Source organism: Colletotrichum jinshuiense, chromosome 5 (assembly GCF_051148585.1).
Source record: "Colletotrichum jinshuiense chromosome 5, complete sequence".
Taxonomy (NCBI): domain Eukaryota; kingdom Fungi; phylum Ascomycota; class Sordariomycetes; order Glomerellales; family Glomerellaceae; genus Colletotrichum; species Colletotrichum jinshuiense.
In genome coordinates, this window is record NC_139312.1 from 4,430,936 (window position 1) to 4,447,563 (window position 16,628).

At 44.8% G+C, this 16,628-nt stretch overlaps 3 protein-coding genes across 3 annotated transcripts; 1 reads left to right on the forward strand and 2 right to left on the reverse strand.

Annotated features, from left to right (window-relative positions):
* Nucleotides 1–1,520: 1,520 nt before the first annotated feature.
* On the reverse strand, nucleotides 1,521–3,162 carry EsH8_V_001065 (uncharacterized protein; the record flags this gene model as incomplete). The annotated part of the gene is made up of 3 exons (XM_083273581.1): nucleotides 1,521–2,180; nucleotides 2,231–2,832; nucleotides 3,051–3,162. The coding sequence occupies 3 exons, from the start codon at nucleotides 3,160–3,162 to the stop codon at nucleotides 1,521–1,523; spliced, it is 1,374 nt and encodes a 457-aa protein (XP_083126296.1).
* A 1,152-nt stretch (nucleotides 3,163–4,314) lies between these two features.
* EsH8_V_001066 (uncharacterized protein) lies at nucleotides 4,315–4,923 on the reverse strand (the record flags this gene model as incomplete). The annotated part of the gene is made up of 1 exon (XM_083273582.1): nucleotides 4,315–4,923. One exon carries the CDS (start codon nucleotides 4,921–4,923, stop codon nucleotides 4,315–4,317), a length of 609 nt encoding a protein of 202 aa, XP_083126297.1.
* A 5,124-nt stretch (nucleotides 4,924–10,047) lies between these two features.
* Nucleotides 10,048–10,896, forward strand: EsH8_V_001067 (uncharacterized protein; the record flags this gene model as incomplete). Its single annotated transcript, XM_083273583.1, has 3 exons — nucleotides 10,048–10,228; nucleotides 10,418–10,477; nucleotides 10,544–10,896. The coding sequence occupies 3 exons, from the start codon at nucleotides 10,048–10,050 to the stop codon at nucleotides 10,894–10,896; spliced, it is 594 nt and encodes a 197-aa protein (XP_083126298.1).
* Between the last annotated feature and the right edge of the window lie 5,732 nt (nucleotides 10,897–16,628).

Sequence of the window (16,628 nt, forward strand, 5' to 3'; positions counted from 1 at the left end):
CACAAGCTCTCGACTCCAATTATTAATGCCACCAAGACCCTGCGAGACCGGTTGAATGTTCTTAGACCAAGACGCCCCCTCTATCACCATTGAACCGTGGCCGTCTAAATCAAGTTCGCCAGTCATGAAGAAGCTTGCTGCATTTCCCCTTCTCCAAAAACAAAACGCCCGCTTGCTTGAGAGAGACGTTCCGCTTCCACCAACTCTTGAGCCGTCGACATTTCCTGGCCTTAAATTCGGCTTCGTCTAATGCGATTGGCCGATTTTGCAACACGTCATTGTATTACGCTTGGCACGACGGATCTCAAATGTAACAAGCCCTCAGTTCTAATCTGTTGATGACTGACTGACACATATTGTTCCCAGTAGATCCGACTCTCCTGTCCCGCTTTTCTTCACTTCAAACCAAATTCGATCGTCTTTTCTACCTGATGGCTTGAAGAACGGCCAAAGGGCGCCACACTACACACAACACACAGGCTAGAATAATCATATTCTGCTCTGCCTACGTAATCACTCCCTTGTCCGAACCAGAAGCATACATCCTCAAACAACATTCGCCGATATTATGATGTCCTGGAAGCCATAGTGTTCACGATAAGCATAAGCGAGCCACCGTGGCATCATTGCCATCCGACAAAGGAGTTTGTCCCGAAGCAGCTCCGGGGCACCTTGGCGCCTAGCAACAGAAGCCATGGGAAGAGGAGGTGGGAGGAGCATGGGAGCTAGTTGACCCTAAGAGAGTAAGGGGCGAACGCTACGGCACGTCAAGTTGGAGTTTGACGGCCTCAACAGATGGAAGATATACGCGTCTACTATTCCCCGCCGCTTTCTTTCCTCCCTTCCACAGTTCCTAGGGGCCAGAGGACAAAAAGGAATGTGAAGTCGCAGCCTCAGCTAGAGACGCCGGCGACGAAGACGGCGATGGGAATTCCGCTCTTGCCTCACCAACGCCTCATTCCAGCCGAACAACAAATGCATAAAGGCCTGACAAGGAGCCTTGCAGTGCCCTGTCTCTTGAGGATGCCGACAGCGCTCAAGTCGAGACGCACCGTTCGTTCAAGGAAGCCATACAAACAAACAACTACGCTCGCCTCTCATAGCTGATCCAACGGCGGAACCTCCGACTCTACGGTGCTGCTTCCCTGGCCCTGGACATTGGCCATGACCAATCACACGCACTAGCCATATCATACGGTTTGATATTTTGCTTGGAAGACAAGAAGAAACAGTTCATCGACCAGCGTGGAGTTAATGAAGAAGTTGAAATAAGCTGGTACAACTGTTCACCTGAGTGTCAAACTCATGGCCCCAAGGATCTTATTCAAAGCATGTGTTTCTCAGAAGGAACATCTAATGCCCTGTTCCATTGGAAAATGACTCAAAATACGTACAAATCACAGGCCTCTGAGTTACCAGGTATAGATGGGTAAAAAGGAATTGATTAAACTCGCTAGCACAGTGTTACGAAACAATAAGCAGGGTTAAGAGGCATATAACTTGACCACCCCATTCCGACCTTACTGTTTCCAGGCATCTTTGTCGCCGCCGACGACTGGACTATCAGTTTTCTCCCTAGTTTCCGCCGCCAGAATGACATCAGCATCGTTGCCGTCAAAGATGACCGCCATCTGTTCCAAACTATGACCACGCGTCTCGGGGTAGGCGAAGTAGACGGTGATTAAAAGGAGGGTAAGCATTATGATGTAGACAATATAGTATCTCCATTGGATCGCTTCCAGGGCGATGGGGTTGGCGAAGGTGTTTAGGAACAGAGCGACAACCGAAGAGCACCACGTAACTGTAAGACCGCGAGAGCGTTGAGTGAAAGGCCAGATCTCGCAAGGGTAGGCCGTCAAAAAAGGCGTCATGGCGATGTCGTAACCGGCGAAGAAGATGAATAAGAATGGGATAACCACCAGTCCAACTACGGCTGTTCCGGTCTGAGCGAATATAGCACTGAGACCAGTGATGATGATGAAGCTGACCAACATGATACTGGCAGAGGTTAAAAACAGGAAACGGCGGCCGAGCTTGTCGACACTTGTTGCGGCAGCAATAGCCCATAGTAGATTCCATACGTTGAGGCATGCTGAGATCAGAGTCTGGTTAGTGGTTGACGTGACCCCAATGGAGTTGAGTATAAGGGGCAGGTAATATGACACAATACCGTTGCCGGCCTAGAAGTGTTAGCACCCCATCTTCACAAAACATCAGAAGGATGACTTACCCATTGTGAAAACACCCCAAGAGTAACAGATATGAAAAGTCTATGGCGGTTGCCGGGCGTCTTGAACATGTCTGCGTATGAGACATTTGTACATGCTTCCTTCTCCATGTTGATTGCCGTTTGGATCTCATGAACCTGGCGTGTAACAAGAGGGTCGTCTCTGTTGCCGCCAACATGGTGTATAGAAAGGATTTGAGTCGCCTCTTCGACTCGTCCAACGCTGATTAACCAACGGGGGCTCTCTGGCGCCATAAAAAAGCCAGGCAGCGCTATGAGAGGAAGTGTAATCTGTACAAGCACAGGGATGCGCCAGCACCAATCCGATGCAATGTAGCGACAGGAAAAGACCACCCAGCCGCAGAGGGTACCACCAAAGTACCAGCCCACCATAAACATAGCGTTGGCGACGGATCTTTGCTTGGGGTGTGCGATCTCGTTAATCAGCAGAGGAGCTGCGTTACCAAGCCAAGCAGACGCAAATCCGATGAACAGACGCGAGTATGTGAAAGTCGCCTCATTCCGGGCTGCTGTTTGCATAACAACGCCAAGGAGGAGGAATGGGAAGCCAAGGTAGATACCAATTTTGCGGCCATAGCGGTTTGCTACCTATGCTGCAATGGGGAAGCCAACGAAATTTCCGACCCAATAGATTGCAGATATCCAACCCAGGTAGGCACCGGAAGGATAATGCATGAACCGATTCCAGTATGGTAGGGCCAAAAGACCGCCCATAATTGATCCATCGTAACCGTTGGCGGAGGCTGTGCTCGATGTCAGTTGGGATATTCTCGCAAGCTTTGAGGAGTGGGGATTCACGTACAGAACAAGACCATAGACAGAGTGATGAAGTTGAGCTTGAGCAGGTAGCCACGCTTCCAGAGAGGTCTGCCGTCGTCTGTAGAGACCACTGTATTTTCAGGAGCCTCATTCATCGTGTAAGTGTAAAAACGTCTGATTAACTCTTATCTGTAGCCAGGCAAAAGGTGTAAGTGAAACGCAAGTGTTCTGCTAAAGATCTTCCGAGGATAGTTGTTGTCAAGTGTTCTGAGTATACCAGGGCGGCGGTCGTCATAAAATAGACTCATGGAATTACAAACATGTAGATTCAATTTCTCATCAATGATAAGGCCGTCATCGTTCTGCTGCAGACAACAAGATAGGAGGCGAGGTTTCCCCATGGCATTGCGACGCCCGGCTGTTGCGTTCCCCTCGACAAGAGCAACTGGGTCAGCGTGGGGGGTTCGTTGAGGTGGTTCCCATGGGGAAGATATCGCTATCGCCTTGGTCCGTGATGTACGATCTAGGATCTAATTGGTTAGGCATCCGAGTTGATAAGAGTTTTGAACTGTGGCTACCTATTTAAACCCATGTAATATTCGGGATCTCTCCAAATATCTCCAACTAGAATCACAAACGGCGATAAGAAGGTGCCCGAAAAAGCCACAACGTCGGGGACCCACTTCAGAGCCACCCAAAAAGCAGCAATTCAACCATCGCTATCAATTTAAACCCATGTCTATTTCTTCTGCTGCCACCACAATACTGCTGCCATTACTACCAAATACATCAGACCTTGCTGGTTCGTCTATTCGATAGTCAACTTTACCTGCTTCCACTTTTGCCTTGTATAGCCCGGATGCTAACAAATCTGAAATTATCCGCTGCATCCTTCACTCCTAACCCTGGACTCCTCCAATCTACCTTCCTCCAATCTATTTCCTCTATCTTACACCATTCTATTTCCATCACTTCAATTTCTTGTTTCTAGAGCTCTCTTCCGCCTACATCATCTTCAGTCTCCTTCCCCAGCCGACTCTGCGCGCTCTCCAAGTTGCCTTACAGATGATGTGGGTCAAATTCTCTGAACAAAGAACGCGAACAGTCTTTTTTCGCTCAGATAGGCAGAATGAAATCTCAAGCTAGAGAGGTTTAGTGAAAGACAGGTGAAAATTTCTAGAATATGTATAGTATTTTTAGCGCCATTAATTTATTTTGTCTATGCAATGTTGAAAGATAACCTCCACGTCTCCAATTTCATCCATTAATAACAGTCCCATTACCACAACCCATCTGATGCAACACTTCTAAGAGTAAGAAATGTACAGCCCATTCTCGGCATCATCCTGCATGAACACGCGACCATCCTGTCCGTTGTTCAGATTGACCGCGAGCTCCACGATAATTCTCTCTTGGCACTTGACAATCGGGCCGCCGTGCGTTGCAGGAGCGGAGAAATCAGGCTGGTCCCAGAACGTGAAATCCATACCCGCGGTGAACTCACTGCCCCCCTGGAACGGCGCAATGGTCGTGGGGTTGATCAGCACGTCGCTTCCGGCAGTCCATGTCGGGAAGCCCTCGGACTTGAGCTGGCGCGAGGAGACGAGGCCACTGCCATCGACGCGGAAGACGCGGTTTTCGATCGGGCCCTGGCGCCAACCGAGAGAGCAGGTCGTGGCTGAGGGCGGAATGCCGGTGAAAATGACAACCTGACGTGTGATGTTGGTGTGGAGGTCGAGATGCGGGACGTTGTCTGTGGGGTGGTTTGGTTGGGAGGCGGATTGATAGACGTTGAAGTGTTGAGGATGATCGATTGTACCCGGGGTCACGGCTTGAGAGCACTCGCGAGGCGCGTGGGGCAAAGACGCAGCAAGAGAAACGATGCTTGCCAGAGCGAGGAAGAGTTTGGAAGACATTTTATTGCGGGGGAGAAATGCCGGTAAAAGAGTAGCAATATGTAATAGGCGACTGGTGTAATGATGTGATGCGACAGTGCCCTGATTTTAGAGACGGTGGTTTGGATGTAGACTGTTGAGACGATGGTGGTGGTGGTGGATAATCTGGACTGGACTCGCAAAAGAGCCATAGCTTTATATCTACTTACCATCGACATGAAAATGACAGAGGCGGTCACGATAGCCTCAAGATTGCTTTTCCCGGCGGGGCTGGAGCTGGAGCTAAGGCAGGCTTCCGTTGCCAAAGTGTCATGGCGGGCCTAGGATCGAGACCCAGGCTTAGCCTGTATTGCGGCTCTGGCAGGGCTCAAACAAGCCTCAATCCATAAGCAAGTCCGCCAAGGGATCCGCAGCAATGAGCACAAGATCGCAATTTCATCCAAATAAGCATAAACATAGGCTTCCGTCAATGTTTCCCGACTTCGCCTCACAGAAGCTCCGGATGAACGGTGAACCACAGTCTGTGGTCCACAGAAGGATCCGATGAACCCCAGAGGATCTCGGTGATGCACGTGCTGGAAATGAAAGCTGAGGGGAAATGCGGGGCCAAGTGCGAGACGGTACACAGCAAACAAATTGGAGAAGGATTAGGGTCTAAATTTAGCTGTCAGCATTAGCGTGTGAAGGATTCATTGGATGGCTTGGTGAGTGGCTGAGGCTTACAGAAGCCTGGAAGAGTGGATGCAGTCTTGGCTTAGGTCCGATCAATTCGATTGAAAAATCGGGAACTACATGTGCATACGCTGGATGAGATTGTCATAAGTTCGATGCCACCTGATCTCTCGCTACGTATGCGTTGGTTCCTAAAAGGCGCCGAATTTTCTGTTATAGCCCAAGTATGGCGTATGTAGATGAGCAAAATGAGTGGAAGCAGATGTAACATCGGCGACATCCTTTGCCTTGGTCATTACGGCCAAGAATTTGGAGCAGTAGTTGTGAAACAAGGACGAATTTCTCACCTATCAAATGTTGAAAATGTCTCTTGTACCTCACAATTTGCCTGCCTCATGCTGTTGAAGTGCAGTCCCAATTTGCGACAAAACATTCCAGAATACCATTTTGTTTCCACACTTGTACCGATAGTGGCCCTCTACCCAGCTGCTCGTGTCAGGGGCACAGGCGGAAACAACACCCCTGTTTCCACCCCACTTCTCAAGACATCACACGATGTCACAAACATCGCAGCTTCAACTGAGCAGTCCTACCTTCATTCAATGCGCTTTCTGCCGCGGCCTTGGGCTGAGCAAGTCCAATCAGGACCAGGGCTCAAGCCTGTCGAAGCTTGTTATAGTTGACTTGCGCCAAGTGTGAAGTCGATCGACTGACGGATGCTCTGGATGCTGCATCATTGGAAAAAAAAAAAAACCATTGACGCACTTGTCTCCCGAATGGAGAAACTGCACGGCTGGTCTGAAGTGTGATCAGTGTCGACCGGAAGAATTTAAACTGTACAGGACATGCGACTGCGCCAAATCGGCGTTCGCTCTCCTCCCACTGGAGGGAACGATAGAGCTGCGCTACCCATTTCACATACTCGATGACTTAGTTGCTGGACCTGGAAAAAATCTCGAGCTTTTCATTAGAGAAGGTAATGATCACTGGATGCTCGAAGAGTGGGATCTTATAGCTAACAAGTTTCATCTCTGGCGGCCACTCACTGTTGAAGAAACCATTCTCTTGACTCAAGGGCGGAACTCAGAAAAGAGCTGGCAGGTGAGGCTACGTCAAGCGAGGACGTGGGTCCAGTATCGCCTCAAAAATCACAATTGCAACGGCGAATTAGCAGTAAAGACCCTTGATGAATACCACAAAATGAAGTCAGTGGTGCTTCTCAGGATAATGGAAGGAACTCTTTGGCTCTATTCTCAGATTGGGGAAGCTTGGGCGCAATGCTTCATGACAACCCAGGTCCTGAAGTGCAACACGCAACACCAAATCCCGAATTACCTCGAAGAGTGATTGATCTTCGAGAATTTACTTCAGAGAAAGGGCTGCGTCTCATGGAGTCTACCGGAAACTTTGGCGTTTATGCTTGTCTGAGCTATACTGGGGGTCGGCGAAATGCTGGTGTAACGACCTCAGAGAACCTTCATGGGCGCCTAGACGACCTCCCTTTCGACACTCTTCCACAGACCTATATGAACGCCGTCACGGTCGCTGCATTGTTGGAAATCCCCTTTTTGTGGGTTGATGGCCTTTGTATTATTCAAGGCAATACCGACTCCAAGGACTGGGCAGAGCAGTCTTCACAGATGGCGGAAATTTACGGGAGCGCGATTCTGGTGATTGTGGCTGCTGATTCCAATAGTGTTGAAGACGGTTTCCTCTCTACGCCACAACTGCCACGAGAACTCATCGAGTTCGAGACTTCAGGCTTGGAGACTTCGGAGAATAGGATTCAAGGCACTGCCTTGAACGTTTTTGCCAGAGCAATGCTGGATCACAGTTGGCTTGGCTGGTCTATATTGGCGGAACCGAAGTCTCGCGGGACACTGAGCCGCAGCTGGTGTTTCCAAGAGGAAGTTCTTGCGTCTTGACTTCTCACCTTCTTTGGTGGCGAGATGAACTTCCAGTGTCTCGAAGACGAATGTCGATGCGAGTGTGCGTTCCCCGCCGCACCGCTGGGCCTGGTCACCATCATGAAGTCGTATGAGCCTCATCTGAAGCTGGGCGACGTGGAAACACCAAATTGGATGTGGCAGAGTCCGTCGAGCACTACAAACAACATCTCTTTACCCACCGCAAGTGCTTCGTGAATCCAAAGATACCGCCGGAGAGAAGTAAATGTTCTTGCCAAACAAAGTAGTCTGACGTGACTCAGGACGCAGCAACCCGTGTGAAATCTTCAAGCCTAAGCCACCTTTAACAAGACTACATGTATTTATTGTGAGATCAGTAGTCGATCTGACTAGGAATCCTCCGCGGTAGTATGCTCCTAGGTCAGCAGACTTTGGGACCAAGTACTCTGTCATTGTCAATTCTTGGACTGGAATAATTGCTATTCATGGCGTTATTTTAGCAACGTTCGTTTGCGCTAAATTTAATCGCTGCTAGTTTTACTGGATTCGATTATCTCTTCTAATCTCTTCCACATCCGCTATTGAAAGTGTTGTATCAAACAGGGCCTACCATAACCCGCTAGGGCTCTTCAATGGCGAGGAGTATTTTCAACTTGTTGTGCTTTGGTCTAAGATTGCTTCGTTGTTGAACTGTACAGGGCTCCGTGGGAACGGAACGTAAGACGCAGAGTGCACTTCCGGTATTCGACTCAGGGGAAAGTTCGCTTAAGGCTTGGCAGCTGAACGGGACGGAAGTGACGTTTATTAATACCCGATGTTTCCATCCCATCTCAGATTCTTCCAGGGCACGGATGACGTACAAAATCACCAATTAAAGAACATGGCATTGTACTAGAGTTTCAGATACTCGGTTTCCCGGAATTCCCTGTAATCTCTCCCGCTTGCCCACATAACGTCGCTCTTAAGAGCGTGAGAGTCTGAGCAATAGGCAGAAAAAAAAGGGGGCGATTTATCAAAGCTGGGGCACTCACCCAATGAGCTTCACGGAAAGGCGGATTACTGATTGTTCGAAACTCTCGGTAAAAGTCCTAGGCTTTACTCCAGTTACAAGAAAGAATTACAGAATATGCAAAAAGAAGAAGTGCGTTGACGCTGGAGAGTGATTCATCAGTAGTGGTTGTCGCATCGCTATCTTGTCATGTGATACAATTCAGATGTGCATCTGGAAATTCAAATACTACTCAGCCCGTTGCTATGTCGTGCTAGAAGGGCTGGGAAAGGCCATTAAAGCTTCGCACACCGACTCAGCCTCGTTGGAAGTAGAAATAGAAACTACAATATGGCTCGTCAGGGATCACTTCCCGTGGCGGAGGCGGTTCAATAAGGGGCTCCGGTGATCATCTATGCCTTTTCAGCCTAGTTAACCCCGCCCGGAGCGGAGGAGGCAAGGAATCTTTTGCCCAGACCATCCCACCGGATTCTGCCGCCGCGTGTGCTATATAACACCGTACGCGTGGTTCATTCATTCGACCGATCCTGATAATTTGAGCTTCCGAATGTTGGGCACATCAGGACCAGGAAAACCCTTTTGCTGGGAATTGACAAAAACGTGCATTGGAAGAGTAATTAATTGTGCCAGGAATTCCGGGCTTCTCCAGCGTCACATCGTTGTTGATCAAATTTTGACGGATTTTGACTGTCAATGAGATAGCAATCCAGGATCTAAACCCACAGAATACTCTAGGAAACTTCCTGAACAGTGCAATGCATATTTATTGGAGTAGCTCCGCAGTAGCCTTATGGGAGTCCAGCCGCAAAGGGCCTCATATGAATATCGGCGTGAGACGTCCGGTATAGCCGAGCGACCGGAACGGTGGGCGCGCGGCCTCTTCTGAAGATGGAGCCGGTGGACGGGTGAACGTGACGTGACGGGCTGTCCGCAAAAGAGACGAAGAGAAAAAGAAAAAAAATCCCGCTCCACCTTGTCCTACGGATGCCCGATGCCTGTGCGCTTTTTCAGGGTTCGATTCGGCTCCTGCATGTTCATCCCACATTCCGAAACGAGTTGTGCTGGCTGGCGTATGGACCATCTGGCATGGACCTCATTCTGGAATAGACGAAAAAGGCACTGCCGTTGATGATTACAAGGTCAATGCCTGTTTCTTCTTCTAGACACCCACCAACCGCGCGGTTGCATAAGAAAGTTGCGATGATAGATGAGCAACTACGTACATCGGTGGAGTCTCAGCCTCAGTGGCCTGAGCCGCGATATGGGATGACGGGGATGGATTTTGGTGGTTTTTTTTTGTCAAGAAGCTTTTTCTTTGCCAGGTTTTTGGGCGGGGAGATCACGTTGTGCCACGGATATCCCGGAAAGAGACTTTTCAATGTTGGGTCACTTGATTCTAGATATATAAGGAAGTTAAATCCCGTTGAAGAAGTTCTGCTCACACTCATCACCTCTTAATCATAGTAGAGTAATCGTCCTACCTCAGTCCTTCATGAACACAAGCTTAATACAGCTTCATAACATCGTTCAACAACCACCGAAAACAATATTACGAAAATGCAGCACATTGGAAGCCTTCTTTTGGCCTTTGCCACCCTCACCGCCGCTGTCCCAGGACTTGCCCCGGCTAGCGTGAGGTCTGCTAAGTCTTCTCACGTTCGCCGCGCCGACACCAGCTCTTTCCAGATCTACGCTTATGGCACTGGAATTGGTGGCTTGCCTTTGTTCACTGCTGGAGGTAAGCTATTTCTCCGACTGCGAGTTCGATTTTGAGTTTGTCTCCAAGACTGTAAATTTGATACTACCTAAAGATCGTCCCAAGTCATCACCTGGTGTCCCTTCAAGTGCAGGAACTTTACCACCAGCTCGGCTCGGTCTAGCCCCTCACTGCCGAGACATGCCGTTAGACTAACACTCATCTGCACAGGCGATGCCTACTTCGGAGACTACACTCAGTTCAACGACTCCAATGCCGCCCCGGTGATCTGTAAGTACCGGCATCCCCACTTTCCTTTCTTGGCGAATGCGGGACTGACCGGACGATCGATGACAGTCACCCCTGAAGAGAATGATACCGAAACATGGCTTGGTGCCCCTAACACCACCGCCGTCACCACCGCGCCCACTTGGTCCAACCTGACCTTCACCATCCCGACCGCTGACTCTGGCGTACACAACGTCGCTTTCCTCAGCAGCAACTCGTCCACGACCGATCGTAAGACCAGCGGATTCACCTTCTACGGCAACTTCGTCCTTGTCGAGGCAGAGGATGGTAGCTTTGAGTCTTGGTGGTATGCCACTGCCACCGACATTGATGGAATCTACAACCTGAAGTGGAACGAGACCGGCGATGACACTGATGGCAAGATCATTCTCAACCTGAGAAGGACTGCTCCTTCCAACTAAGTTTTCGGCTATCCTGGAATTTTGTTTGTAGTCGGTACGAGTCAGGCGGGTGTTATCTTGCGATTTGATAGATCTTAGCCCCGATCGCAATTGTGGTCATCTTAAGGAGTTAAAGAGGTTTCGGCCGAGCAACGGCGCAAAAAGGTGGAAGGCTCAGGATGGTGCAGATAGACTTTTTTTTTCAAACATTTGATCTTCTTTTGAAAGTGTCTTTAGCATCACGGGTTTACAGCCCTCAAGTGAAAGTCAGACTACTAATACAATGTACAATAACCACACATTTGATAGTCGATCAACTGCAGAAGGTATCCACGAAGAGGCACAGTGCCGAGATTTTATTATTGATAAGGTGACCTTTGAGAAGACGAAATTCCTCTACTAAACCTTCTATCTGGGATTGAAGATGAGGATATCATTGTAGCTTCTATCTCGTGATCCTGGGAGTGCCTTGTTGTCGCCCCCTTCCAGGGATGTGCCCCGCCCCCACAACCCGACAAGAGCCTTCGCCCGCGGCCCGCCATCTTGCCTTCGATTTCGATATTGCCGAATCGGTCGCGACATCACCTTACAATCTTTGCCACGCGCCTCTCTCCACCTTCACTACGACGAGTTAGGATATTCATTTTGTCGTGATGCCGCAACCCTTCCGGGCAGCCTTGCGCAGCCTGCCGTAGAGACCCACTTATCCGGGCCGACCAATTCGCCCCACGGCGATGGTCCTAGGCGAAGTACAAATAGACCTTCGCCCCCGATCTATAGTTAATAAGACAAGCCGTCTATTTCACACTATTCTGCTGCGTAGTACGAGTAACCTTAGGCATGCGACAGTTATAAGCCTAGCTACTACCAACCCTGACTAGCTAGCTACCCGAGCGAAAGTACGACGCTAGTACTAAATTCCTAAGCCTTTATCTTTATCTCTTTGTTCCCTAGCTTAATTCTGTAACGATGTCGTCTGCAACTATAAATCTTGCTACCAACTGGAAGCTGACTTGCCGACGCGACTTTCCCGCCTGGTAGCTAACCTTTAAAGTTGAAGCTAAGGTAAAGGACGTCTAGTAATACGTCAACCTAGATGACTACAGCTCTAGATCTAACCTAAGCGAAGTAGAGGAAATACTCTCGCTTAGAGAGTAGATTTCCTATACGAACTTGTAATAGAGATAGGACTACAACGCAGCCTATACTGCCTATAATGTAATTATTAAAGTACAAGCGGAGGCAGAAGGCGAATTAGTTACGCCTATACCTCTAGACAACCTAGAGACCCTAATAAAGAAATCGTCTGGGATCCTTAAGAAGTATATAAACTATATTACTAGAAAGGCAGGCTGCAACGTAAAGAAATCTAAAAAGGAACGCTTATATAAAGCTCTTAATAGATAGGTAAAAGAGACTATTATAGAAGATATCCTTACACCTATATAAATAGAGCTACTAGCTTTAGGAGACTACACGCTTTACGCCTTAATCCGGATTTTAAAGTAAAGATACACCTTAAGCAACTCTATAAACCTTACTACTATACGTAAAGAATACTAGGCTGCTATTAACTAAGCTAATATAAGTATAAACCTAAGTACTTAGCTTAAAGACTTCTAAGGCGTCTATCTTAAAGTAAAGCAACTAAAGCTTCTAGAAGTTTAAGGTACTCTTACCTTAAAAACGTTCTTACAAGCAGTAGGATAAAGGTTTACCCTAATATAGGCTACCTCTAAGCTTACTAATATTCTAAAGCGAGAGTAGAGTAGAGATAGAGTTCTAGATGTAGGCTAATATATAGATATACTTAAGGACCTGCTTTATAAAGATACTCTCTATAGAAAGAATTAGGGTAAGTTAACTAGAATCTATATAACTCTAGTAGGGCGCTCTAACTCTATAATCTCTAAACAGCCTTTTACCTCTAGAAGAAAGACTAAAAGTAAGTTATATACCTATAGTTACTCTCACCTAGTAGATCTAATTAATTATACTTACCTTAAACTCATCCTTATAGGAAAGACCTGCATCCTAAATATAATAGTCTTAAGTAAAAAGAGCAGATAGATTTATTAAATAATTAATTCTAGAGACTATTTAGACCTATAAGCTGAACTCGCCTAAAAAGGCTGGCTGAAAGCCGTAAGGATCCCTCTAAATTAACCCTAAAGGAAGTTAAATAAAGATAAAGGAAAGAAGCCTTAAGACGACTTAACTAGAAAAGTAATACTCCTAGCGAACGTTGTAGCAGTTATAATAAGTAAGCCTCTCTTAAGGGAGCTTATATAGGATGCTACGCCTAAGCTGAATTAACTGTTAGTCTTTATAACTCTACTTATAGGACTATACTTCCTTTTATAAAGTATAGTTCTAGATAACTATAGAGCTACTTACCTTGTTAATAACCTTAATCTTTTAAAGCCTAATTTAATTTACTCTATAATAGGTAAAGAGAGGGTTAACTTAGGTACAGCCTTATACTTTATCCTTACAACGGGAACCTGGATTCTAAAGGGAGTACTAAATAGGCTAAACGGCCTATAAGACCTAACACTTTAAAATGTAGGTTACGTAGAGAACTTCTATATAAACATTATATTAGAAGTACTTCTATAGAAGATAGGGATCTAGTACTCTAGCCTTAATAGCACCCTTTACGTTAGAGGATATAAAGATAATTCTATAGTTAAGCAGCTTATAAGGAAGGTAAATATTACCTTCTTTAAATATAAACTTAGTTCTATATACTCTTCCTATAAATAGATTACAGTAAGTAATACTAGAATTATAAGCACCCTAGTACTAGTAATATAGAAAATAAAGCAACCTTTATATAAGACCCCTAAAACGAGGAGTAATAATACCTAGCTCTAGTACCTATAATCTAGATACTTTATACTAGCAGCACTTAAGAAACTTATACTTAACGCTTGGGGGGTGAGGATTAAGGGCCTAGCTTGTATTAATTACTAGTATTACGTAACGACCTATACTAGATAGGTGATTTCTAGGCGAACGTTAGAGTAAAGAGCAACAAGACTATATTATAGGATCTTGTAGGACCTTTTTAACTACTTAAGAGGTTATAACTAAAGCTGCTAGCTATTAGTAATTAAAGATGAATTTACTAGCCGGCTCTTTATATTCCTATATATAAGTAAAACCTATAACAACGTATTTAAAGCTATCTAGACTTTTAAACGCTAGGTAGCTAGATAGTAAGGCGTACTTATTTATAAAATACAGCAAGATGTAGAACAAGCTGTAATTACAATTAATAGTTATACGGAATATTAGGTCTAGACCTTAGATAATAGAATTAAAATTAAAGTAACTCTACTATATATAAAGAAACTAAATAGGGGAGGCAAAAGGGCTAGCTAAGAAATTATTACGTAAGTAATTAAGATGCTAGACTTAGTAAGCCTCCTAACCTCTCTCTAGGTTGAAGCAGTAATAGCAGCTGCCTACCTCTATAACATAAGCCCTCTATAGTAAAGAGCCTGGCTCTTACCCGTTTAAGTTAAAGAGCAGTAGTTCTAGTAATACTTTTACTAGTAGCAACCTGCTTACTAAGCCAGCCTGGAATACAAACTTCGCCTGTAATAGGGATGGATCTATATATATAGCTGTAAGGCTTACCTGTTAAAGAAGGATTATAAGGTAAATAGAAATAGATGCAACTTTAAAGTGGAACCGTAAGGGCATATTAGATACCTAGTAGGCTACATTCTAAATGCCTACAACCTGTATAGAATCTAGATACCTTTACTTAACTAAGTAATTATTATACGTAATATAACGTTTAACGAGAGTACTTTCTACTTAAAGGATAACGTAAAATCTATAATTACAAGAGCTGAGGCTTGTACTATTACAGATAAGATACAGGAGCTAGTCTCTTATACTAACCTTAAATTCTAGTTTCTTAGGATACTAGATGACAGTAAGACTACGTTAATACTTAAAAACAAGTAACTATTACTATAAACCCCTATGCTAGTAAAACAGCCTCTAAGTAGAGCAACGGGATCTAACTAGTAGGGGGGATGGCTGCTTTTTCTAGAACCTACACCTCAACCCAATATAAACCGGGATAAGGAAAGTAGGGTGGGTACGCCTTGTATTACAACTCCTAAAGCAAACGAAGTAATACCTACACTAGAAGACAACTACTTAGACCTAAATCTAGTAGCTAGTAACGTTATATACGCTGCTACAGACGATGTAGTATATATTAAATACAGTACTCTATAAATCCTAGATGTAGAGGACGATTTATATTTAGAAGTCTAAAGTAAAGACTTCTAGACTCACCTAGTATAGCTATACTTAGAAAATAGGGAATAAAGCAACCTTTAGGATAGGTTGGAGCAGGTATATAACTATAAAGACTAAGGCTATAAATACAAACTATAGCGCTTGCTATAGTTTGTAAATTACTTTACGTTTCTATATATAGAATATAACTAGAATACCTTCTTTAATACGTACTTACTAGATAAGGGTAAAGCGTATAAAGAAGCAACTAAAGGATACTTTTCCCTCTACTGCTTTATATAGGTATTAATACACTAGATGAAGCAGACTAGACAAGAGGAAATACAGAAGGTGAAGATCTACTCTAATAATCTTATTAAACTTCTAAAGATGTAAAAGGACGTTAAGAAGATGCTAACTAGCCTCTAAAAGCTGTTTTATAACGCTATACGTATAGAAATTAGTAAATTAGAGGAAATATCCGCCTAGAAAATTATTAACTAGAAGGAGGTAAAAACGAAGCCTATACCTCTAAAATAGGTTTTTACGTATAAGATTAATTAGAATAGATACCTTAAGCGCTGTAAAGCAAGAATCTATATATAAGGCGACCTTTAAGAAAAGCACCCCCTTAAATAGATATATGTAGTAATACTTACTGCTAGAACGTTTAGGGTAGTAATAGCGATTGCTGCGTAATTTAATCTAGAGGTCTAATAATTTAACGTTATAAATGCGTTTCTTAACGCTAAAAGAGGACTAAATAATCCTCTAGTTGTTTACTATCTACTAGACGGCTTTAAATAGTGTAGGAAGTACGTTAAGCTGCAACGCGCCTTATATAGACTATAAGACGCCTTATTACTATAGTATAAGGAGTTTTCCTTAACACTCTATCGTCTAAAACTTAGACCTATAGATAAGGACTTATACCTATTCTAGATAATAAACAAGTACGTCTTAGTCCTCTTCTATATAGACGATATTCTCATCTTGTACTATAGAGACTATATAAATAAGGGTAAGGAAGTAATTAACGGGATTAAACACAACTATAAACTTAAGGACTAAGGACTAGTCTAATAGTATCTTGGGATTTAAATCGTACGAAATTATAAAGCCTAGAAGATCTACTTTGCCTACAACTAGTATATTAAACGTATAGTAAAGAAGTTTAATGTAGTTAACTACTATATACTAACAACCCTACTACCTCTAACTTTACTTAAGAAGTATAAGGGATAAGCAACACCTGCTAAGGTAAAGACCTACTAGGAGAAGATTAAGTTAATCCTATATACTATAGTAATAATCCGTCTAGATGTTGCTTTTATATATACTATACTGTTGTGTTTCCTAACGAACCCGTCTCTTTAGTACTATTTTGTAGTAAACCAGGTGATCTGTTATCTATACTATACTTAATACCTTGCCCCGTACTTTAGTATCTTAGGGGGTAAGGAAGCGTAAGTTCTCCTAATTACAGGTAA